Source organism: Equus quagga, chromosome 7 (assembly GCF_021613505.1).
Source record: "Equus quagga isolate Etosha38 chromosome 7, UCLA_HA_Equagga_1.0, whole genome shotgun sequence".
NCBI lineage: Eukaryota > Metazoa > Chordata > Mammalia > Perissodactyla > Equidae > Equus > Equus quagga.
In genome coordinates this window covers 22901788-22924504 of record NC_060273.1, presented here as the reverse complement: position 1 = coordinate 22924504, position 22717 = coordinate 22901788, and the positions used below count along the sequence as shown (strand labels likewise).

The 22717-nt window shown below is 55.1% G+C and overlaps 2 protein-coding genes across 6 annotated transcripts; one reads left to right on the top strand and one right to left on the bottom strand.

Annotated features, from left to right (window-relative positions):
- The first annotated feature begins 210 nt into the window (after positions 1 to 210).
- Positions 211 to 18647, top strand: STX1B (syntaxin 1B). 2 transcript variants are annotated; one of them, XM_046665936.1, is made up of 10 exons: positions 211 to 496; positions 8606 to 8680; positions 8887 to 8986; positions 9078 to 9152; positions 11891 to 11964; positions 12351 to 12459; positions 12657 to 12730; positions 14635 to 14772; positions 14873 to 14983; positions 17174 to 18647. In XM_046665936.1, exons 1-10 carry the CDS (start codon positions 467 to 469, stop codon positions 17312 to 17314), a joined length of 927 nt encoding a protein of 308 aa, XP_046521892.1. In that variant the 5' UTR covers positions 211 to 466; the 3' UTR covers positions 17315 to 18647. The 2 variants fall into 2 exon arrangements, with proteins under 2 accessions (XP_046521892.1, XP_046521893.1); XM_046665937.1 differs by having other exon boundaries at positions 15243 to 17308.
- Positions 18648 to 18774: 127 nt separating this feature from the next.
- Positions 18775 to 22690, bottom strand: HSD3B7 (hydroxy-delta-5-steroid dehydrogenase, 3 beta- and steroid delta-isomerase 7). 4 transcript variants are annotated; one of them, XM_046665935.1, is made up of 8 exons: positions 22110 to 22193; positions 21758 to 21915; positions 21564 to 21683; positions 21197 to 21352; positions 20795 to 20903; positions 20617 to 20716; positions 20264 to 20426; positions 18775 to 19790 (listed from the first exon to the last, which is right to left on the bottom strand). In XM_046665935.1, the coding sequence occupies exons 2-8, from the start codon at positions 21783 to 21785 to the stop codon at positions 19375 to 19377; spliced, it is 1092 nt and encodes a 363-aa protein (XP_046521891.1). In that variant the 5' UTR covers positions 21786 to 21915; positions 22110 to 22193; the 3' UTR covers positions 18775 to 19374. The 4 variants fall into 4 exon arrangements, with proteins under 4 accessions (XP_046521891.1, XP_046521887.1, XP_046521889.1 ...); XM_046665931.1 differs by lacking the exon at positions 21758 to 21915 and having other exon boundaries at positions 22110 to 22690; XM_046665933.1 differs by lacking the exon at positions 21758 to 21915 and having other exon boundaries at positions 21564 to 21735; positions 22110 to 22200.
- Positions 22691 to 22717: the final 27 nt, after the last annotated feature.

Genomic DNA, 22717 nt, shown 5'->3' with positions numbered 1-22717 from the left:
CCCTTCCCCACCCCCTTCTAGGCCTCTCCAGGCTCCCTCCCCCTGAGTCCCCCTCCCCCTGAGTCCCCCTTCCCGGGACTACAACCCCCAGGCGCCCCCAACGCCGGGCGCTGCGCATGTCCCCTGCTCCCCGCCCCCTCCCGGTTCCCCCCTCCCTCCCTTCCTCCTTACCTCCCTCCGCCCCCCTCCCCCGCGCCTCGGCTCCCGCATCCCTCCATCCAAGCCTGTGCCGCAGCCGCATCGCCACCGCAGCCCCGGCAGAGCTGAGCCCGGCCCAGGCCCCTGTCCCTGCCCGGCCCTTGGCCTGCCGCCCCTGGCTCCGCCCCCGCCCGCGGGCCACCCCTAGCGGCTCCGGTGTCCCCTCGGCGCCCCCAGACCCCGGCCTCCAGCATCGAGGCAGGAGGCAGGGAGCAGCAGCAGAGGCAGGAGAACGAGGAGGAGGAGGAGGAGGAGGAGCCGTCGCAGGATGAAGGATCGGACTCAGGAGCTGCGGAGTGTGAGCTTGGGGGTGGGGAAAATGGGGGGGCGGGACCCCAATATTTGAGGAGCGCGTGGGGGTGGAATGGGGGAGGTGCTGGGATGTGGGGGAAAATGATGAGACTGGAGGTTGGTGGCAGGGGCACCCCAATATCTGGAGGCACCTGATGCCCCCAATGAACCTGCATTTTGGGGACAGTGGCTGGAAGGGGTTGGAGGCCCTTAAGACACAAGAGGGCAGGAGAAGTCTCTGGGGCCTTGGACACCTCACATTCTACTGAGGGCCCTGAGGTCTGATCTGGGGATAGGAGAGAGTAAATGTCAGGAGAGAATTGGAAGGTACTGTCATGCCCTGGGCAGATTTGCCAAATTAGAAGGATGGGGGCGGTTACTGGGCCAGGCTGAGTCTGGTGGGACCCAGATTTGAGGGGTGCTAGGAGGAAGGACACAGGTTGGGACTGAGATGCCAACACTGGGCAGTGAATGAAGCGTGTGTGTGTGCACTATCATGGGTTGTTCCCCATGGGGAGGGGGCACCTCTCAGAGGCAAAGAGGAAAGGGGTGGCCTCAGAAGACAGCCAGAGGGCCAGGGCCTGACATGGGGTGACCCCAGAGGTGAGAGATGGGGATGCAGAGGAGAGGGGCACGAAGTTCTACACACAGGGCCTTGGAATTGGGTTGTATGACATGGACTGTGCTCTGCTGGGGGGATATGGGGCTTCCTAAACAGTCAGGGGCAGCTCATGCGGGCCCCGGGTCTGCAGGCCTGAAGAGGCCTGGATCTAGGAATCTGGCCAGGCACTTAGTTGTGTTTGGGTGACCGGGGAGGAGGGCTGCCATTTGGAGGGGCTGTGGAGTGGGGGCTTGATGAGAAGGGTTTCTGAGGTGAGGAGGATGCTCGGGGATTTGGAGAAATGACCTGGGGCCCAAGGAGGCAGCGCTGACAGCCTGCTGTGTGCTCATGGCCTGTGGTGTTATGTTAATAAAGTCCTAGCCCTAGCCTGTGTATCCTGACACACTGGGTCTTTGCCAGGAGCTTGTTGCTTGTTACTCCCAGGATTATTACTCCATTTGACAGATGAGGAAACTGAGGTTTGGAAATGGAAGGAACTTGCCCAAGGTCACCAAGCAAGTGGGTTGGAGGATCAGACTGGAATCGGGGTTTCCCGTCTGCCAAGTTGACATGTGTCTCTGCTTTGTTGGCCTTTGAAACAGAAGTCTCAACACGGGGGGTAAAAGCTCTGCCTTCAGAGAGCTTCTGGATTTGGGGGTGGGAGCGAGGTTAGACAACACAAGAGGAAGGGATTCGAGGCGAGTGACTGTTGTGTCTGGGGAGAGATGGGTTGGCAAGTGGGAAGGAAGGAGGAACTGGTGGTTGAGGGAGGGAATTCTGAAGGTTTGTTTCCTTATTAAACTTTTCCTGAATTTACGCTCAGGCATCAGGAAAATGACAATAATAAAAATAACCAACACTCCTGTGCCAGACACTGTTCTAAGTGTTTTATATGCTTTAACTCATTTTGATCCTCATCAAGCAACCCTTCAAGGCTGATACTAGTATTATCCCATTTTATAGATAAGGAAACTGAGGCCCAGAGAGGTTAGCTTGACTGGAGTCACACAGCTGGTAAAAGGCAGCCACGCAGGCTGGCTCCAGCATCATGCTCTAAACTCCCCTTCTCTCCTGATGCAGTTTTCAAAGCAGGTTGCCATCCGTAATCTCATCAGACTCTCACCAACCTCCTGGTAAGGTAGGTAGACTGAGAAACTACCTCACTTTATAGTTGAGGAAACTGAGGCCCAGAGTGGTTAAATAACTTGCCCAAGGTCACACAGCTAGCAAGTGAGGAGTCCAGATTTGAATCCAGATCCCCTGCTGCCAAGATTATCCCATGACTCCAAAAGCCAGAGAAATGCAAAGTGAGTTGGAGTGAGGCTGTGGTGGAATTGTGGTACAATTAAAGAGAGAGGGAGGGAAAGGCTAAGACAGGGATGGAGGGGGAGGCAGAGGATAGGAGTCCTCATCTGAGTGGGTCGGGGGGGCCCTGCCCAGAGGCGAGCAGTGCTGTCTGCTGGGGCTGTGGGGGCGGCCAGGTGGGGGAGGTGGGAGGTGGTGTGGAGGGTGAGGGGGCTAAGTGAGTGCTGTTGGCTCTGGTGTTAGTCACAGCTCAGGGAAACTGGAGTTCGGGAGGGGGCGGGTGGGGCGGAAAGAGGATGCCAGATGTGAGGAGTACAAGGGTCTCCCTGCCAGAGTTGAGAGCGAGGAGGCTGGGAGGCAGGAGAGACTGGGCAGGATGTAGGAGGCTGAGGTAAGGGGTTTCTGAGATGCAGAGAGGGATCTGGGAGCAGCGGTGGGAAGGGATGTGAACCCAGAGGGCCTGATTGTCTTTCCAGCAGTACCTTAGAGTTTCCGAGGGGTCCTCAGATCTGTTTATCACATCATAGCTGAGGGCACAGACTGGGGAGTCAGACTGTCTGGGTTCAAATCCCAGCTTTGCTACTTCCTATGTGACCTTGGGTAAGTTGCTTAACCTCTCTGGTCCTCAGTTTCTTCATGTGTCTCTTGGGAATAATAATAGTACCTGCTTTGCAGGGTTGTCCTAAGTATTGAAATTATTAATATGCAAAGTGCCTAGAGGGGCCTGGGCACAGCAGTGCTCTCTGAGTGTGTGTTATTCCACAGCTGACTTGTTTGTTTCTCTTGAACCTCACATTAGCCTCCTGAGATGGGCAGGATGTGACCCCTAATTTATCTTGGAGAAAATTGAGGGCCAGAGAGGTAACCCTGACTTGCCCAAGGTCACATAGCTGTTAATGGCAGAGCCAGGATCGAACCAGAGTTTTCTGTCTCCAGATCACCAAGCACCTTTGGTTGGGAACTGGGAGGCGCTGGGCTGGAGTGGAGGCTGCAGTGGGGAGTCAGTCAGCTGGATTGGTGTCCCAGGGTCCGAGGCCTGGGGCCAGGGATGGGGCTCCGGGAGAGAGGAGGGCGAGCAAGTGAGGTAGAGAGGAAAGTCGGTGGGAGAGAGAAGGCACAAGGGGACATGTGGGCTGCAGCCTGGGAGGTGGCTGTGGAGTGGGAGGCAGGAGACAGGGGCACTGGGGAGACTGGGCAATGGGAGAAGGTATGGCCTCCCGTGAGAGAGGCTTGAATCTCAGGTCTCGTGGGAATGGGGGCTGCAATAAGACCAGTCATGCGCCCTGAGGCAGGGATTGAGCACTGGGTGTGGGACAGGCATGGTCGGCGCTTTAGAAAGCAGGCCTGAAATCACAGAAGGAAAGAGTGGCCCAGTGTGCGAGAGAGTGGCAAGGACCAAGAGAACACTGGGCTGTGCACTGGTGTCCCCTACTGCGGACTGGGCTTGTTTCTGCCATTCAGATACACCAAAGTCCCCGCTGCTTGAGGGCCTTTGCACTTGCTCTTCCCTCTTCCTTGAGTGTGGCACAGTTGACTCCTTCAGGACTTAGCTCAAATGTCACCCCCCCCCCCAAAGGCCCTCCAGGACCATCCTGTGTAAAGCCGCCCTGAGGCACGTTTCTCTATGTCACCTCTCCTGGTTATCTCCCTCCTGCTGCTGAGCACAATCTGAAATTGTCTTGTTCATCTTTCATCATCTGTCCCCCTCCACTGGAATGTCAGCTCCTTGGAGGCAGGGCCCCCTTCCTCTCTTGTTCCCCACTGTATTCTCAGCAGTACCCGGAAGAGAACTTGGCACAGATCACACATATTTGTTAGATGAGTGAATGACTCAGTGGGGCAGAGGGGGCACAAGGAAGGGAGTGGGTGGGGAAGGCAGAGGAGAGAGGTTGGGGGGAGGGCTAGGCTGCACGGTGGGAGGGAGAGAGGCCCAGGTCTGGGAGACAGATGGACAGAAGTGGGGGAGGGCACAGTGGAGAGAGGCTGCTGCCTCTAGATCAAATGATGCTTGCACTCCGGGGAAGCATGTGTGAGTGAGCACGTGCATGTGTGCATGGGCACACATGTGTGTTTACACACACACTCTGTGACTTTTCTGTCACCCAATTCCAGTCTCTTTCCACCTGTGTTTTAGTCACCAACTCACCATCTGTCTCTTTGGTCACCGACTTGCTGGCTCACGTTGTCCCTGTCCTCGTTCCGTCTACGCATCTGTCTATGTTGTCTCCCCTGACTGACACACACACCAGGGCCCTTGGGTCTCTGATGGGGAAGGACTGAAGCTAGAGGCTTGGATCTTATGCCCCCTATTCCCAAGGTGGTTTCCAGAAGGCACCCAGGCTCTCTGCACTCTCTCATTTAATTCTCTCAGGCACTTGAGGAGTTGGTGAGCAGTAAGGGCAGAGAGCCTGGATCAAATCCAGGCACCACTCTGTCAGCACCCCATCAGCTGTGTAATCTTGGGCAAGTTACTTGATCTGTCTATACCTCAGTTTCTTCATTGGTCAAATGGCAACAAGAGTAGTATCTACTTCATGGAGTGGTTGTAAAGATTAAAGGAGAAATGCAAAGCACTTGTCACAGGGCCCCACTCAACGGTAATCAGTACATATGTGTTAGATGGATATAATTCTTATCTTCTTCATTTGCACATGAGGAGACCGAGGCTTGAATTGTCCATAAAGTGGATCTGGGCACAATTGGTCATCTTTTCCTGGATAGTCTTATTTGCCCACACCCTGCTTTCTTGTAGGCTGGCCAACTTCTTCCAGAAATGGAAGCTGTGCTCATTATTAAACGCACACACCTCAGAGCAGGGAGGGCCCTTGGTGAGCACATGCATCAGCCCACCCATTTCACAGAGGAACGGGGGCCCAGAGAGGGGCTGAGATTTGTCTGGGGTCACACAGCAAGTCAAGTGGAGGCTAGCATGCCTGGCTTCCTCTCTGGGCTCTTCCTGCAGCCAGGCACCTCTTACTGGTTTTCTGTCCTGGCCACAGGAGTTCAGCAGTAGTGAGGACACAGCAGAGCGACTCTTTGGGGCCAGGTAGGAATAGAGGGATGAAGAAGAAAGAACCTGGGATTTAGCACCGGACAGTTCAGGTCCCACCTCGGCCTTATTTGCTGTGAAGCCTTGGACAGGTCAGGCAACCTCTCTGAGCCTGTTTTCTCATCTGTAACATGGGAGGGGTAGGGGGTAATAGCCACCCCTCACCAAGCAGTTATTCTCTGGCAGGATTAGGCATTTTCCTGCCTGGTCTCATTGCCTCCTCCTGCCTACCATTTGGGGTAGACATTATTACCATTCAGCACATGCAGAGGCTGAGGTTCATGTAGCCTTCTAGTTATTGACCTGGCAAGTTCTTCAGCCTCTCTGTGCCTCCATTTCCCCATCTATAAAAGGGAGCTATAATAATATCCACCTTGGGGGGTATTATAAGAATTAAATGGGTAAATATATGCAGAGTGCATAGAACAGTGCCCAGCACATTATCAAATGCTATGGAAATGTTTGCCATAAGTATAATTATGTTGGCCAGTGCTCCTTACAGAGTTTTAATAAAGATTAAATGAGATAAGAAGAATGTAAGACCTATGGAAAAGGTGCTATCAAATGCTAATATTTTGCTAGGTTTTCAGGGCTTTCCCCAGATTGGGCCTTAGCAGGGGCTGACCCAAGAGGAAAGATAGCTGGGGGCAGAGTCCCCTGAAGGAGGTCGCTTGGTCTCAAGCCTTCGAAGGGGTTATGGGGGGAGGCATGTCTTATATGTCTATGATTTCCCAGTCCCTTCAGCCTGGGTGTCCTTGGGCAAGTCACTGTCCTTTTCCCCCCTCTGACCTCCTGTCCCCTCATCTGTGAAACGGGGGACAATGCTATTTGCTCAGCCTTTCTCACAGGGCTATGGCGGTGAGGATCCAAAGGGATTAGAGATGTAAAAGTGTTTGTAAACCGCAGAGGATTATTAGCTCTGAGCTCTCTGTAATTATTATACCAAATAAGTCATACTTGGGCCCTCTACCTTCCTCTTTCACCAACATGTAAACAGGCAGCCAGGGATGCCCCAGGGCAGAATCTAAGGGAACTGGCTCTGGGAACAACAGGAGAGTGAGAAATTAGACTTTAGGAAGTCTAAAGTCAGCATGGGGAAGGGAAAGAGACAGAGAACAGGAAAGTTCCCGGTCACCTGGGCTGAGGGTTGAGTGCTTGAAGGCAGAGAAGGGGCAGAGGAGTGGCTTTTGGCTCAAAGGGAAGGAAACCTCATGGGGTAGTTAGCTTTTTGAGGACAGAGCATCATGGAAGGCCGGTGGGTCCTCACAGATGAGCTGAGCATCCCAGAGCCTCTCAGGGCCAAGGTCAATTGGGGTGGAGGTCAGGTCAGGTGGAGGCTTGAGAAGCCAGAAGTCTTATTAGGGTCCCCAGTCCCCACCTGGTGCCACGCCTTCTAGGGGCAGCTGTGTGCAGAGACAGAGGAGCCTCCCTTTCCAGGTGGATCTCTGGGATTATCTGGAAATTAAATGGAAGTGCTGAACACATTTTCTGACGCGGCGTGGGGCCCAGTGTCTGTGGGGAGAACCCCTGGAGTTCCATCTGGGCAGGAAGCTGGGGCGGCTTCGAGAGCATCTGGCTGGAGGGCTCCTCCTGGAGCTGCCGGGGCTCTGCTGACTCCGAGTTCCCTCGCCTGTCTAGATTGCAGCTAGGTCCCATCTGGCTTTGTCTAGGTTCGATCTGAGCTGTCTGGAACGTGTCTGCGCTGAGTCTAGTTCAGTCTGAGTCTGTCTGGTTTATGTCAGGTTCAGGCTGCAATCTGCAGACCCTGTTGAGGTTCGGTATGAGCTCCTTTCTTTAGATCCCACCTGGCTACACCCCAGGTAGATGCTGTTGGGATCGTATCTTGATTTCCTTCAGGCTCTGCTAGTTAGATTTTGAGTTTTGGCTAGGCTTTGTCTGGAAGTCAGGGTGAGCTCTGTTTAAATTTCCATTGGGGCTGATTAGGGCTCCGGATGTAATTAAGCTCGATGGGCTCAGCTTTTGCCCTCAGACTTCAGTCCCAAACAGAGAAGAGTCTTGGGTGAGGAGTGTGTGGCATTGGGGAGCCCTCCCTGCTCCCCCTCCTCTTTCCCAGCTCTGAATGAGTGTGCAGACCTGAGGCTCAGAGAACCTGGGAGAACAGGCCCAGAGGGCCCTCCCAGATGTCCTGGGGGTGCAGGTGAATGTCTAGGTGTCCACACGTGTCAGCGTGCAGCTGTGCTGTGGGTCTGTGTGCGGGTGAATGTCAGCATGTCAGCATATCTCTGTGTGGGTGTCAGTGGGCCCATTTCTGTGTGCCTTGTGTGTCAGCCCTTCTGTCTGTAACGCTGGTCTCTTGGCGGTGGTGGTGGCGGTGTGGGTGGGTGAATCCCTTTGTGTCTCTGAGCCCTGGAGATGGAGGGCTGAGCAGCTGCAGGTTGCAACTGGGAAATCCAAGCAAGTGAGAGTGGGTGGGTGTGAAGTTGGAAGAGGCTGGATGAAAGCAAGTGAATACACCAAGGATAGTTAGCGAGGGGCAGAGCCACTGAGGGGGGTAAGAGCAGGCAGGAGGAGGAAGACCCAGGGAGGTCGGGGTGCTGCCTGTGTCTCTCCTCCAGCCCTCGCTGGGCCTGACAGTGCTTGCTCAACTTGGCGCCTGTGGCCCACTGCTGGCAGTGAACTGACCTTGCAGAGGGGACATGGCTGGTTGTGTGTAGGCTGGAGGGGAAGAGAAGGGGAGCAAAGTGAGGCCTTGACAGGAGCGGCTGGGGGTGGGGTGGGGGGGTTGGAGAGGGTCAGGCTCTTGCGACTTCCTTCCAGACCCCTCCTCGGAGCTCAGAGCCAATTACTGCAAGGCTGACATTTAGCTGGTTGTTACAGTATTGAAATACTTCCATATGGTTGGTTAACAGCAGCTGGCCTGAGCGCCACCAACCTCCAAAGTGACTGCACTCACAGGACCACTTCCACGCCCTGAAAGGGTTCCTTTTGCTAATTCCCTCCAAGGTTTCCTTTGGCCTATCAGCTACTTTGCCTCCAGGAACCTGTTCCACAAGATTCCAGTGTTCCTTCTGATGACCTGGTGCCCTTGCTGTCCCCCCTGCATATGGCCCCTCCCAAGACCCCTGCTCTGAGCCTAGAGCTGGGAGCCTCGGGACCCGGCTAGGGACTGCTCATGTACTCCACCTTTCTTTTCTTCTCAGGCGAAAGACAGTGATGATGAGGAGGAGGTGGTCCATGTGGATCGGGACCACTTTATGGATGAGTTCTTTGAACAGGTAACTGAGCTTCCAGTGCCCCAGACCCCAAACCTGGCCCCGAGCCAATAACTTCCTTTTCCCTGTCTCTCCACTCTACTCCCACACCCCCTTGACCTTTTACCAATCCTTCTGAGTCTGGCCCATTGCCCTGAACCCTAACTGAGCCCCCTGGATCCCTTGTCTGGCCAATGACTTGGCTGGGTATAGTCGATTTGCTGCCCCAGGTGGAAGAGATCCGGGGCTGCATTGAGAAGCTGTCGGAGGATGTGGAGCAAGTAAAAAAACAGCATAGTGCCATCCTGGCTGCCCCCAACCCAGATGAAAGTGAGTGCTGCTGTTGGATGACTGGGCTTGGTTGGGAGGAGGGGTCTAGGGTCCCATCCAGACTTCTCACCCTCCCTGGCCCTCCCCTCAGAAACCAAACAGGAGCTGGAGGACCTCACTGCAGACATCAAGAAGACGGCCAACAAGGTTCGGTCCAAGTTGAAAGGTGAGGAATGCAATCCCCCGACTAAGAATTCTGCCCTCCGTTGGAGCAGACAGGTCTTTCTATGAGGAAAGTCGACAGACTTCCAGGAGCCAGATTCCTAAACAATGAGAAAGAGCAAAGCTCCAGATTGCCTTCCTTGCTCCAGATTCTCTGTTTTTGTTTTTTTTTTTTAAGATTTTATTTTTCCTTTTTCTCCCAAAGCCCCTGGTACATAGTTGTGTATTTTTAGTTGTGGGTCCTTCTAGTTGTGGCATGTGGGATGCTGCCTCAGCATGGCCCGATGAGTGGTGCCATGTCCATGCCCAGGATTCGGACCGGTGAAACCCTGGGCCACTGAAGCGGAGCGCGATAGCCCAACCACTTGGCCATGGGGCCAGCCCGGCTCCAGATTCTTTGGAGAAAGACACATGACAGGGAAATGAGGGAGAAGAGGCTTTCTGTCCACATTGCATTTGAGTTCTGCTGGTTTTATCAGCATAAAGATCCACCAGAAAAATATAGTCTTCCAAGTGGCTTTAGTTTCATTAAGGCCTCATTTCTCCAGAACAGGTGCTGGGCGTAGTGCTGAGCGCCCAGTAGGTGGGCTCAGCAAAAGCTTCTGATTTGGTGTCCTCAGCTCAGGACAGATTGGACTGTGTGGCTGACATCAGGTGCTGGCACACTTTCAGAAGGGACTTGCCAAATGCTCATGTATTCACTCTAATTTAAGGACTTGGGTGCTGGTAATAACCACCTTCCCCTACAGCATTGTGCATTGGGAACCTCCTTGTCTGCTGGTGCCAGGGGAATAGCAGTGTTACCATAATGCTAATTTGCTCATGGTAATTCAGCGTCAGAAAACATTTGCCCAGCACCTACTCTGTGCGAGGCACATTGTTGGGCTTTGGGGAAAAGGACCCCTGTCAGCCCTGAGTGCACTGACCTTGGTCCAGGGAGACAAGGATGGGGACTCTGTGCCCTCCTGGACTTGATGGGAGGGCATGTGTGAGCCTCCAATGCTGATCTGTAAAAACAAGCCTTTTGCACACAGGAGAGTGTGCTGGAAAGGAAAATGACCTCAACTGGGAGCACATTAAGTGCAAATCCAGGCTGAGGGAGTCCAGTCTCCATCATCAACTCATTCTGGATAAGTACCTTACCCTCAGCTTCCTCATCAGTACAGTAAGAAAAACTGAAGCAACTTCAAAGTTGGCTTAAAAATTTTTCTTTGTAGCAAAATCTTTTTTTTTTCCCAAATGAAATCTTACAAAGAACTCTAATATATAAAACACAGAGAGAAAAAAATGAGGCTGATCTAGGGTTGGGAGGCCCAGGGACCTACCTGCCTGGCCTCCCCTTCACTCTTGGCAACAGTCCCTGAAATTCCTTCTCAGAAACAGGATTCCGTGGAACACAGTTTAAAAATCCCTGGGCTCAACAATTTCTTTGGGCCCATCAAGCTCTGACCTTAACACTCCCTATAAGACCATGAGGAGGGCTCCACGTTTTAGGGGTTCAGGAATAGACCAAGACAGAAACTAGGGAACGTGGCTGTGGCTTAGAGAAGCTGACCTTCTAGACCTCCAGGAAAAGAGAGAAGATTCTCTTCTTCTCCATCTTCTATGTGGTGGCACAAGCTCAGGCTTTGTGTGTCACCTTGAGTGAGTTGTTTTACCCATTTGAACCTCACTTTCTAGCCTGGAACGTTGGCTGATATTGCTGAACTCCCAGGGCTCTTGTAAGAAGTCAGTAAGACCCTGTAAAGAACCCCTCCCTCCAGGGCTTGGCCCCAGCCCCAAGTCTGACAGTAGGGTCCCAGTCTGGGCCAGAGATTCTGATATCCCTGGATGTGTGTTCCTGTGCTTTTCCCACAGCAGCTGGGCCAGAGCTGTCACTCAGTCTCTGTGCTTGCCATTGCTGGCAGGGAAGCGTTGGGGTGCCATCCAGCCCTATACCTCCCCGGCTGCCAGCAGAACAGAGAAGTGATGTTCTCAGGAATGGCCTGGAGGCCCTTCCAGGTCTGAGAGGGCCTGGTGATTCATGCCTGCTGCATTTTCCAAGCACTGTAGATCTTACTGCGAGCTCTTTTTTAGAAAATCTGAATGATGAGTGTCAGGAGTGCATGGTCCAGAGGCAGGAATCCCAGTTAATCAGTGCATTTTTCCAGAACATCCTTTAGAAATGGGGATTCCTGGGACGGGGATCACCTTGCAAGGCAGGGGGAGAGCACTTTTCTCTGTTGAAGCAACCATCCACTCACACTAGAATTTTCCAAGGAAAGGGCAGCCACTAGACCCTGACTCACCTGAAAGTTCCTTCCTTCCACCAGAAAAATCCCAGGGTGGGTTCCTGTCCCTTTCCAGAGGCTGTGGGAAGTGGAGTTCCCCGCACACAGGAGACCCTCCAGTGGACTGGGCTCGCACCCCCTCGTGCGGTAGGGCAGGATTTACAGCTGTGGGATTCTCTAAGACCCATCCTTCCGCCAGAACAAATAGCCCCTTCTGTCTGGTGATCAACTGACCCTCAATCTCCCCTTCTACCTGCCTTTCGGAACCCCTCAAACGTCTGTCCTTTTATTCGCCGCCCTGCTGCCTCCTTACCCTGGATCCTTTACTGGGTGCCACATGGCCCTCGCCATGGGTGTGACATCTCTTCACAGGCCTGGGGCCTGCCTCGGAGTGTCGACCCTTCTTACGTCCTGATCCCCCGCCCCACATGCCCCGGATCTCCCGCCCAGTCAATGCCCCTCTCTCCCGCAGCGATCGAGCAGAGCATTGAACAGGAGGAGGGGCTGAACCGTTCCTCTGCGGACCTGCGCATCCGCAAGACCCAGGTAGGAAGCGGCGGGGATGGGACCGGGCAGGGGAGGAGGCCCGGCGGCAGCTCGGCTGGTTGGGGTGGGCGGGCCAGAGCAAAGCACAGCGGGGGCGTGCCCAAGGAGTAGTCTGGAGTGGGGCGGGGCAATAGCGGTGGGCCGAACCGGGCCGCGTCCCAGTGCGCTAACGCCGGCCGCAGCTGGTTTGGGTGTGGGTAGAGAGATCGAGGGATAGCAGGTGTGCACTTGTGAGGGGTTGGAATCCCGGCGCGACCTGAAGAAGGGACCGCTGGCTAACTCAGCCCCTCCTCCCTACTCCGTCCCTCCTCTGCCTGCCCCCCCCCCCCCCCCCCCCCCCCCGACCCCCGCCTCCGGCCCCTTATATGTCTGTACCCCCATCCCAGCACTCCACGCTCTCTCGGAAGTTCGTGGAAGTAATGACCGAATATAACGCGACTCAGTCCAAGTACCGGGACCGCTGCAAGGACCGGATCCAGCGGCAGCTGGAGATCAGTGCGTGTGCCCCCGCCCTCCACCCCCAACTACCCAGGCCTACCCAAGCCCCCTTCCAGGGTCCTTCCTCTCCTTGGAGGGGGCGCCTGGCCTGAGGCTGGGTTGGAACCGTGGGCTCCCGGGTCCCTGCCCCATCCCACCACCTCAGGCCCCCAGGCTGTCCCAGTCCCTGAGCAGGCAGTCCTTTTCCCCTACAGCCGGAAGGACCACGACCAATGAAGAACTGGAAGATATGCTGGAGAGCGGAAAGTTGGCCATCTTCACCGATGATGTGAGCCCCGGGTGGGGGTGGGGTCTGTTTTTAGGAAGCGTTTGCTTCTCTCTTGCTAAGCTTGGGTTGAAGTCAGAGTCCTAAATCCACCCTGGAATAACAAGCAGTAGGAAGCCTGAACCTGGAACTGGGGAATTCCATGGGGGTAGAACAGGAAGGCACCCCCATCAAAAGGGCGAACGGTAGTTTGCCAGGCCCTGTTCTAAGCACTTTACATATTTCCATTTACCTGCTAACTCATTTACTCCTCACCACAACCCTCTGAGGGAGCTGCATTTCACAGATGAGGGAATCTGACCCAGAGAGGTTGAATAACTTGCCCGAGGCCTCAGAGCCAGGATTTAAATCCACAGTCTCGGTCAGAGTCAGTACTCCTCAGTTCTAAGATACACAGCTCCCTACTGAAGCAGGTCATTTCACCGAATGACTAATTTGCCTTCATTTTGAAGATTTTTTTAAAAAGCAGTTTTAGTTTTGCTGAACTTTTGCACACTGCCTGCCCTTGGCGTTTCACATGTGAGTCGATGGGCTTCCCCCAACAACAGTTCTTCTTTCTCTTTGTTGACTTTTGCCCCGGCCCGCCCAGGTCTGTCTCTCTTTCTGCTTCTAGTGGCGGAATGGCTCTGGTTAAGCTTTCTGGACCAGGATTAAAGGATGTTCAGTGACTGTCGAGCAGAGCAGTTTTCAGCAAATTGTTATTTAGATAACTGATCTTTGTTAAACTAGCTGTGAGCAAATTGATTGAGGGCCAGTTAGCCTGGAACCCCCCAAACAGCTCTGCCGGACTGTCTGTCTGAGAATGGAGGGAAGCCTTGTGAGAGAGTCTAAGGGGACAGAGCTAATCCCTGCCAGTTAACCCACCATCATTGCAATGGAAACCCATCATTACAATACAGGGTGGCCAGTACCGTGCCTGAAGGCTGTGCAGCATGCAGACAGGCCGTAAGGTGGTCGTTAACTACTGGGGTCAGGAAGGGTTTCCTGGGGAAAGTAGGATTGAGCTGTGCCTTAAGAGACGAGGGGCATTTATTTGGACATGGGGAGATGGGCGAAGGACACACTAGACAAAGGGAACAGATTGAACAACGACTGGGAGAGTGGACCACTTCCCAAACAGCCAGTGGATGATTTTGGCCCTTATAGGATATGGAGGTGATGAGGGTGGAAAGGGAGACTGGGCCTTGACTGCTAGGGTAAAGGAGTATTGCCTGTGGGTAGTGGGGAGTTCCGGAGGAGTGGCTTGATGTGGTCTGAAAAGCGAATGGTTTGGGAAGGCATTTGTGGGGAGGAGGCGGACCTGATTGTGGGTTGGAGTCTCTCCCCCTGACTCTTGAGGCCTCAGTGTGTTTCCTTATTATTTCTCCCCCACCTCATGTTGTGGGGGCGCCAGGGAACTTGTGGGCACACTGCCTTCTCATCTGGGCCTCCTCCTCTGCTTCTGCTCTCTCTGCTGTGCCCTCTTCCATTCCCCTGTCTGCCTTTGACTAGATGGGGCCCCCAGTGCTGGGGGTCTCCTGCACCCCTGTCTCTCTTCCCTGGGCTTCCCTGGTGTGTGATAGAGAAAGCCCTGGGGTGCGGTGGTGGGCACAGGGCAATTTTTATTTCTTGTAATTTAACAAACTTCTTTTTAGTGCTTACTGTGTGCCAAGTACTGTTCTGATTAGTGCACACATATTAACTCACTTAGTCTGCACAACCACCATGTGATGTGGGCACCGTTATTCTCCACCTGTTCTAGGTGGAAGAACTCAGGCCCAGAGAGGTTAAATAATTTGCCCACGCTCACAACTAGTAAATAAAAGCCAGATTTGAACCCAGATGCTCTGGCCGCAGAGTCCGAGCTCTTATGGGAGTGAAGGGTGGTCTGCAGCTTCCCCCCCTCGACCTCACCGCCATCGCCCTAGATCAAAATGGACTCGCAGATGACGAAGCAGGCGCTGAACGAGATCGAGACGAGACACAACGAGATCATCAAACTGGAAACCAGCATCCGCGAGCTGCATGACATGTTTGTGGACATGGCCATGCTCGTGGAAAGCCAGGTACTGCCTCTGCCACACCACTGTGGAGCCTCCTCCAGGTCCCTGGGGTCCCCTCTTCCAGCCCAGACCCTACCCCTCCGTATGCACATCTGGTCTGCAGGGTGAGATGATTGACCGCATTGAGTACAACGTGGAACATTCCGTGGACTATGTGGAGCGAGCTGTGTCCGACACCAAGAAAGCTGTGAAATATCAGAGCAAGGCCCGGAGGGTAAGCCGGGGCAGGGAGCCTAGGGAGTGGGTGGGCCAGCCGAGCTGGGGGTGCTGGGCCCAGGCCGGGTTGAGGTGAGCAAGGAAGTATGTGCAAGGCCTTGTCTCTGGCTCTGACCTCTTCCTTTTTCTGTTTTCTCTCCCCTCTTCTTTTTCCTCACACCCTTTCCCTTCCCTTTTCCCCATCTGTCTGTCTGTCTCTCTTTAACTGTCTGTTTCTCTTTCTCTTCCTTCTTCCCTATCGCCCTTCCTGCCTGCAGAAGAAAATCATGATCATCATTTGCTGTGTGGTGCTGGGGGTGGTCTTGGCGTCATCCATTGGGGGGACGCTGGGCTTGTAGGCCCCCCACCCCATCTCTCCCAGACCCCTCCCCTACCACATCAGGAGCAATACCCCCACCAGCCCTTTCCATCCCCTGCTCCAGGCTCACCCCCAAGACAGACCCAGGCAGCCCCCCTTCACCCCCATTAGACCCTGGAGTCCCTGGACCTCCCCCTGCCACGGACCACCCCTGCCCCCCGCACGTAGATAGCAGCAGGTGTGATTCCACATGCACACCAACATGCATGCCGCTGGCACATGCTCGAGACGTGTGGACACCCCAGCGTGTGTGTGTACGTGTGTAGATGTGTGTAGAATCACCAAATCACTCTTCTTACCCCCCACCTCGAGTCTGTGCTGTCTGAGCTTCCCCCCTTCTCTTGGGTTGTTGTGTAGACTATGATCAGGTACAACAGAGCAGCCCACCAAGCCCCACTCTGTCTTCTGTGAATAGGTGTGTGTGTGTGTGTGTGTGTGTGTGTGGCCACAGATCTGTGGACACACAATTTGTGTGCGTGGAATTTTGTGTTTGAGTGTTTCCATCTAGTGCAACATCACTTCCTCCACTGACGCCCCTCCCCTGTGTCTGCTGTAAATGGGGTGGGTTGCGTGGGCACAGACACTCACATTCACTTTCCCAGAGGATCCAGGGAGACCCAAATACACATAGGCCGTGGCAGACACCCAAGCATGATACAGAGCACCCTTCTGGCTTAGTCACCCCAGGGGCTGACACATGTCCTGGGGAGTGTGTGTGTGTGTGTGTGTGTTGTCAGCCTGTGGAGTTCAGCCAAGGTGAGTGGAAGCATATGTGTGTAAATAACCTGGCTTGGCCTGTGTATACATGTGCACTTCCCCCAGCAGGTGATGAGAGGGACACGTGTGTGTGTGTCTCAAGGGTGTACATGAAGTGTTGGCAGGTCTTCTCCTCAGACAGAGCTCTCCATATCGTGCACTGGACACCTGTTTTGGGTGGGCACAGAAATCTGTATTTCTGTGCTGTCTAGAATATCGGTGTGTGTGTGTGCATGTGTGTGTATGGAGGCTTTCTACATAGTGTTTCTGCCCCTGTGTGTTATACACACACACATTTATCTTTAAAGACGTGTGCCCCATCCAGGTTTGTTTATGCAGATTTACTTACCCCCCCACTTCCCCGAGCCACTGACCAGTATCTGGTATGGCTACACACTGCTACGTCAACATTGTACAACTGGAGCTTCCTGCCTGCAAAGTCTCAGAGCCCCTGTGCACACATGCCCAGATGCTTATCTTTCTCTGTCTCTGCCAGAGGATAGGCCTGCACCTGTGAAGGTTTGGCACACCTCAGTCTGCTGACACATGCCATGACTGAGGAGGGCATGTGCAGGTGGCCACACTCAGGCACACACATACACACTGGAGCACCCGTGCATGCTAACATGGGCATGGTGCCCCTGCAGGCCTGCACCCATTTGCACACGAATGCCTCCTGAAAGGGCTATTGGTAGGAAATGTTAGTGATGAGGCAAATGTCGAGGGCCAACCCAGACAAATTAACAATGAGAGCATGCCTGCCTCCCACACACTGACCTCAGAGCTGGGAGAGGCCAATGTTTGTCCCCACTGCCTCAGGGACCCTTGAGTTTGGGGAACTGTTTATTTCAGACGTACTGGAACGCCCAGTGTGGCAGTGGCCACTCAGGATGCGCTAAGTCCCAGGACCCATCCCCTGATACTTCTGCTGAAATGTTGGCAATAGCTGTTCCCCCATCAGGGTGACACTGAAGGTGGGACACAGGCCTGGGTTTCTGACGGTGAGGAAAGGGCTAGCTCCTCCCTTGTTGTGTGGACAACAAACGCATGGGTGGTTTGTGCATTTGGTGGCAGGTGAGAAGTACACGAGGGAGGACAGTGTCAGAAGCCCCCCACTCCGTGGCCCAGGAACATGGACCCACACTTACAGGATGGAACGCACAGGTGCAGGAATGTGCCCTGCCCTGGGCTTGGGGGCACATGTGCACAGGGTGAAGGACTCAAGAGTGTGTGCAGATCATTTCCAGGGTCCACTTCATGTAAAGCATGTGTGAGAGACATGACCTTCCAGAGTGTGTGTATGTGTGTGAGAAAATGCAGGTGTGACCTTCCAGAACACAACACCCCTCCCCACTCCCACCCCAGCTCAGATAGCCAGCCCCTTCCCCACCTGGCTGTTTGGGCCCTGCCTGTGTGTGGCCAATACATGTAACCCCCAAGGTGGGCTGTCCTGAGGAGGGGAGCCTGCCTGTACCTTCCCAGAATGCCCTTCTGCAGGACAGGAAGTTCGCCCCGTGTCTGACTGCAACCCTCCTGCTCCCATCTCAGGCTTCTTTGGGGACATCAGAGCAGGCCCCAGCAACTCCCTCCTTTTTCCTTCCTGCTGCCCAGCCAGGACACCCTTTCAGCCCAAGTGTTTCCAGAATTTCCACAACCTTGGGGCCACAAGAAGGGTGGAGACATGGCTGGAGTGATGCTACTGACTCTTTGAGTGCTATTAGGCCCATAGCTGCCCATCTCTGGGCCTCAGTTGGACCAGAGGGTCCCCAAGGGTCTGCTATGCCCCGGCTTCTACAAGTCACACACATCACACAGTGTGTTTGCTTGTTGGCTGCAGTGTCTGTGTGTCCTGGAGTGTTGTCTGGGGGCTGGTGTCTCTTGCATGTTCTCAGACAAGTGTGTGCTGCCCACCCTCCATGCACCCACAATCATCAGGCCCATGCGTGCCCCATGGGTGGTCCCAGGCCTAGCCAGGGCTTGCTGCTTCTCCTCCCCCTTTCTTCCTAGCCCTCCCTCTCACGAAGCACACTGCGTGTCCATCCCATGTGCCTGTGGGTTGATGCACGCTCTTGCCACGCCTTGAGCGTGTGTACATGATGTGTTCTATGCATTCACCCTGCCTCCCCCCAGCCTGCCCCACAGAGGACAAGATGGGTGGCCCTGGCTCCCTTCTCCCCCACCCACCCTGTGCCCGCTGTGCAGCCATGTGCGTTGGCGTGTGTTTCCGTGTCGCTGGCGTGTCACGTGACGTAGCCGTGTTTGCTGACATGAGTCCCTGCCCCTTCTGTTTCTCCGTTGGTTTCTAGAGCTCTTTGCCTCTCTTCCCCAGAGGGGACAGGACTCCTGGGGCCTGGCTGGGGGCCCAGAGCCAGGCCACCCTCTCCTGTTAGCCCTCAGAGTCCCATTTCTCTCTATTGGTGACCAAGTTGCAAATGGATAAAACACAGGAAAATTCTGCCCCCCCCCCCCCCCCCGCATGTCCTGTCCCCAGAGCCCCCCACCCCCACCCCGGGCCAGGTCGGGCCCTGTGGGACGGGAGAAATAGCAACCAATCCAACAGCGGGCGTGCTGTGTGCTCACTTCCTTCTGTCGACACATGGGCCAGGCGCCGTCGGGAGGGGGAGACACATGGTGGGAGGTGGGCTGGGGAGCTGGAGAGGTGGATGGACACAGGCTTGGATAAGGAGTTTTAATCCAGGGCTTGGCCAGGTACAACATTGCTGGGGCATCCTCAGGCAGAGATGTAACAATATTGCAGGAACTGATTTGGGTATAGGGGCGGGAACATGTGAAAATACATGGATTTCCTCAGATTTCATTGAAGAGAATTACAAGATAAATGTCTAAAGGTGATCAATGTTTTAAAATAATGAGACTATGACCCCCCAAGAAGGGACAAACATGGTAGAGGAGCCAGAAAGCACCTTCACTCTGAGTCCAGGCCTGAGGATCATGCTTAGACGTCAGAAGGCCAGCATGAGGCCTGTGGAACTTCTACCCGCTTCCTGCTGGAAAATCCAGCAATGGGATGGGCAGTTGAGAACACCAGGGAAGTCAGGCTCTCACCAGCCAGCCGTCAGGCCTGGGTTGAGAGTGAAGCCACTCCTGCCCTAGAACTTAGGGGCATCAGGACAGACTCATGGCCCATGGAATTAAACTGTGGAAAGCTCCAGAAGAGCCAGTCTGGCACCAGACCCTTTCCTCCCATCCAGGGTTTGAGGGCTCTGGACCCAGAAGGATGTGCCATGCTGGGCTTCTAGGTCCCAGCTCCACCGTCACTGGGATGAGCTCTCCACGCCCTGCACCCAGCGAATGGTGCGGGTCCGGCTGTCCTCCCATGAGAACAGGGGCTCATAGCCAAAATGGCGCTGAGCCTTGTTGGTGCTGACGGTGAAGGTGGTGTTGGCCACAGCCAGTGTGTAGGGGTTGAGCAGGGGCGCATAGAGCAGCAGCGGCCGCAGCAGCCACTGCAGCAGGGCATTGAGGGCAGCCAGAAACACCAGCAGCCAGTAGGGCAACAGCGGGCGGGTGCCCACCAGCCGCAGTCCACAGGGGCGCAGGAACTCCATGTTGAAGTCCTCGTAGCTCTTATAAGGTGATTTGTCATAGCAGAAGTACACCTGGCCACCCATTAGTGCCGCTCGCTGCTCCAGCTCCCGGGCCACCAGCACATGCATCCAGGCCACGTTGCCTGCCAGTCAAGGGAGGGGATGGACACACCCCTGAGTGCCCTTGCAGCCATGTAGATGCTGCTTTCTCCTGGGCCAGCCCACGTACAAACCACTCCCTCTTTGGGCCCATGTAGATGCTGCTGATATAACTACAGCCCTAGTAAAGGCTGCTTTCTCCCTGGCGCCTATAGCCACTCCCTGGGCCAGCCTGTATGGATGCTATTCCTTCTTCTTTTGGTCCAGTGTAGATGCTGCCCCTCTCCTCTCCTGGGGAAATGTTGCTCTCATAACTCCACTCCTCTCCTCAGCCTATGACATGTTTTTATGTCAGCCTTCCCAACTTGCATAGATGCTGTTTCCTCTGTGGCTTGTGCAGACAGTGCCCATGTATCATAGTCTATCCCGGCCCATGTATAGACCATCCTTTTCTAGCCAGAGTTCACGCCCTCCTCCCCCAAATTCTTAGCCTCCCCCCGCCTAGCACAGGCCTCACCCACATAGACCCGGCCATGCTCCACAGAGGCTGGGATGGCCCGAAAGAGCCGACCCCCCAGGCGCAGGCCCTGGTGGTAGAAGTCCCTCATGATCTGGTGGCCTTCACCGTAGATGCCAGTGGGACGCAGGGCACATGTTACCAGAGGCAGCCCCCCGCGGACCTGGGAGCAAAAGGCAGGCACTGCTAAGACCTAGGACTCAGTGGCTCACCCTCTGCCTTGGCCTCCTAAAGCTGGAGATAGAAAAGAAGTGCCCAGGCAGGATGCAAAGAAGCCCAGCTGGCCCTGGCTCTGCCTCTAACTGGCAGCCTTCCCCACCCCCATCTCTAGGTCTCATCTTCTCCAGTCTCACCTTCCTTCCATTGGCTTCCAGAACCAGCCGTTCAGCTAGGGCCTTGCTGCAAGGATAGGGGTGTCTGTGTACTGCTTCATATGGGGTGTCCTCATTGCCCCTGGTGGGGGGAGAGGGAAGATTCTTAATGCTGAAGGGAGATAGAGCTCTTAAAGTATTGGGGGGAACGTCAGCTCACCTGTAGAAGGGGTGGCCTTTGACGTTGGGCCCCACAACTTCCATGCTGCTTGTGTAGACCAGGAACTGTGTTCCAGTCTGCACACAAGCCTCAATCACGTTCTGTGTGCCTGGGGAAGGCAGGAGGTGAGGGGGTGGGGAGTGTCCTAGCTGAAGCTTCTTTCTCCTCCCCATCCCAAATGTGGATGATGGCATGTGCTTCCTTCCCCAGGTCCAGGGAGAACCACAGCAGGTCACTCAGGGCCAGCCTGCCATTACAGGGGCAGGGTGTCCACAGGACAGGTTGTCACAGGAGAATCACAGAGGTCAAGGTCAAAGAGGGGTTGGGGGACAAATAGCCAAGATCAGGCCATGTGCCAGGGACTGTTAAGTGCATTATTAGAACTGGTGGGGAGCACCTCACCCTGCACGTTGACCTCATGGATGGTCTCAGGACTGGCCTTCCCAAACACGTCCACCAGCCCAGCCGTGTGGATGACCACGTGGGCTCCAGCCACAGCCGCTGCCACCTCGTGGGCCTGGGTCACATCCCCCTGGATGGCAGTCACCCGCACGGGCCCTGGTAGGGGGTTGGAGCAGCCAGAAGCAATGTCAGAGTTGGAGCCATCGGCCAGCTACTGGGTTCAGCCTACACCCTTGGGAGCCACATGTTCCCAGAGTGACTCACTCATCCCATCCATGTGCACTGGAGACTGTAAATAGGCATCATCTTTTCCACCACAGAGAAGGGAGTCCACACCCTTCCCCCATTTTCTCCCCACCACCATCACCTGTCTTCAACTCGTCCAGCCAGGGACCCAGGTGCAGGTCAAAGATCCGCAGCTCACAGAGCCGGGGTTCCCGCTGCAGCAGCATTCTCACCACATGCTCCCCCAGGAAGCCACAGCCACCTGTGACCAGGTACACCAGCTTCTGGGCCCGTGCAGAGTCTGCCATGCCCAGCTGAGGAGAGACCCTGGCTCACCTGGGTTGCCTGCCGCCACCTGCCCCATCACCAGAGGCCTCCTTTTTACTCCTAGAAGGGGCCTCTGGCCTAGGGACTGGAGCAGTGACCCAGGGGCCAGGGCTGTTCCTGGAGGCTGCAGCTGTGGGTGCAGTAGTCAGGCTCCCTGCCCTCTGACCCTGCCAATTGCAGTTACTGAGATAAGAAGGGTGAGGGCTTGGTGTGTAGGAAGGGCTTAGGGCCTGCAGTGAATGGGGAGGTTCTGAGACAAAATGGAGGGTGGGAGGCAGGGAATTGGGGAGGAAGGGTAGAGGAGAGTAGGCAGGACTGGGACTGGAAGGGACCCCCGGGCCCTGGCATCACCTCTGCTTACCTGCAGCCACGGTCACAGGGCGCCCAGACTGGCCACCGGAGGGGCTGTCTTCTCGTCGGCCTGGGCGAGCCGGCCAGAAACACACCCTCCCCTTCCGCTTGCTCCTCCTCCCTCCTGGCCCATTCCAGGAACAGAGACCTGCCCAGCCTCCACCCCTTGGTCCACCACACTCTTGCCACAGGCGCCCCCTGGTGGCTACTCTTTCCTCCACGGGCATCTGGTTTCAGGGAGAACTTGGGGAAGCCAGAACCTGCTGGGTGGGTGCTGAGAGGTTTCAGCTCACAGGATGGAGCAGACAGGGTGACCTCACTCCCACTACATGACATCAGTCCTTCCCTCTTCCTGGATTCCCCAGGAGGCCAGAAGCCTAGCGGCAGCGGGGAAAGGGAGGGAGACCTGACCTTGGCCCAGATCTGGCTGGCCTTGTAGAGGCATTTCTGGATGGCTGTTCCAACTTATCAGGTGGCCCAGAGCAACGGTGGCTGAGTCTGCAGGTGTGCACTCTTGCCCCTCTACAGATCACAAACTCCAGGCCACCCATTTCCCCCTCTCTTCCCCGTTGTCCTCAACCCCCATCCCACCCTACTCTTCCCCAAAGATACTGACCA

What these genes read in the sequence shown, in the direction of transcription:
- STX1B (XM_046665936.1), top strand. Translation starts at nt 467, where the DNA reads ATGAAGGATCGGACTCAGGAGCTGCGGAGT. An exon ending in GGACTCAGGAGCTGCGGAGT is followed by an intron (nt 497 to 8,605) that starts GTGAGCTTGGGG and finishes TTTTCTTCTCAG; the next exon opens with GCGAAAGACAGTGATGATGA. An exon ending in ATCAGAGCAAGGCCCGGAGG is followed by an intron (nt 14,984 to 17,173) that starts GTAAGCCGGGGC and finishes ATTTGGTGGCAG; the next exon opens with GTGAGAAGTACACGAGGGAG.
- HSD3B7 (XM_046665931.1), bottom strand. Translation starts at nt 22,326, where the DNA reads ATGCCCGTGGAGGAAAGAGTAGCCACCAGGGGGCGCCTGTGGCAAGAG. An exon ending in GCTGGACGAGTTGAAGACAG is followed by an intron (nt 21,353 to 21,563) that starts GTGATGGTGGTG and finishes ACCCCCTACCAG; the next exon opens with GGCCCGTGCGGGTGACTGCC. An exon ending in CCATGAGGTCAACGTGCAGG is followed by an intron (nt 20,904 to 21,196) that starts GTGAGGTGCTCC and finishes TGCCTTCCCCAG; the next exon opens with GCACACAGAACGTGATTGAG.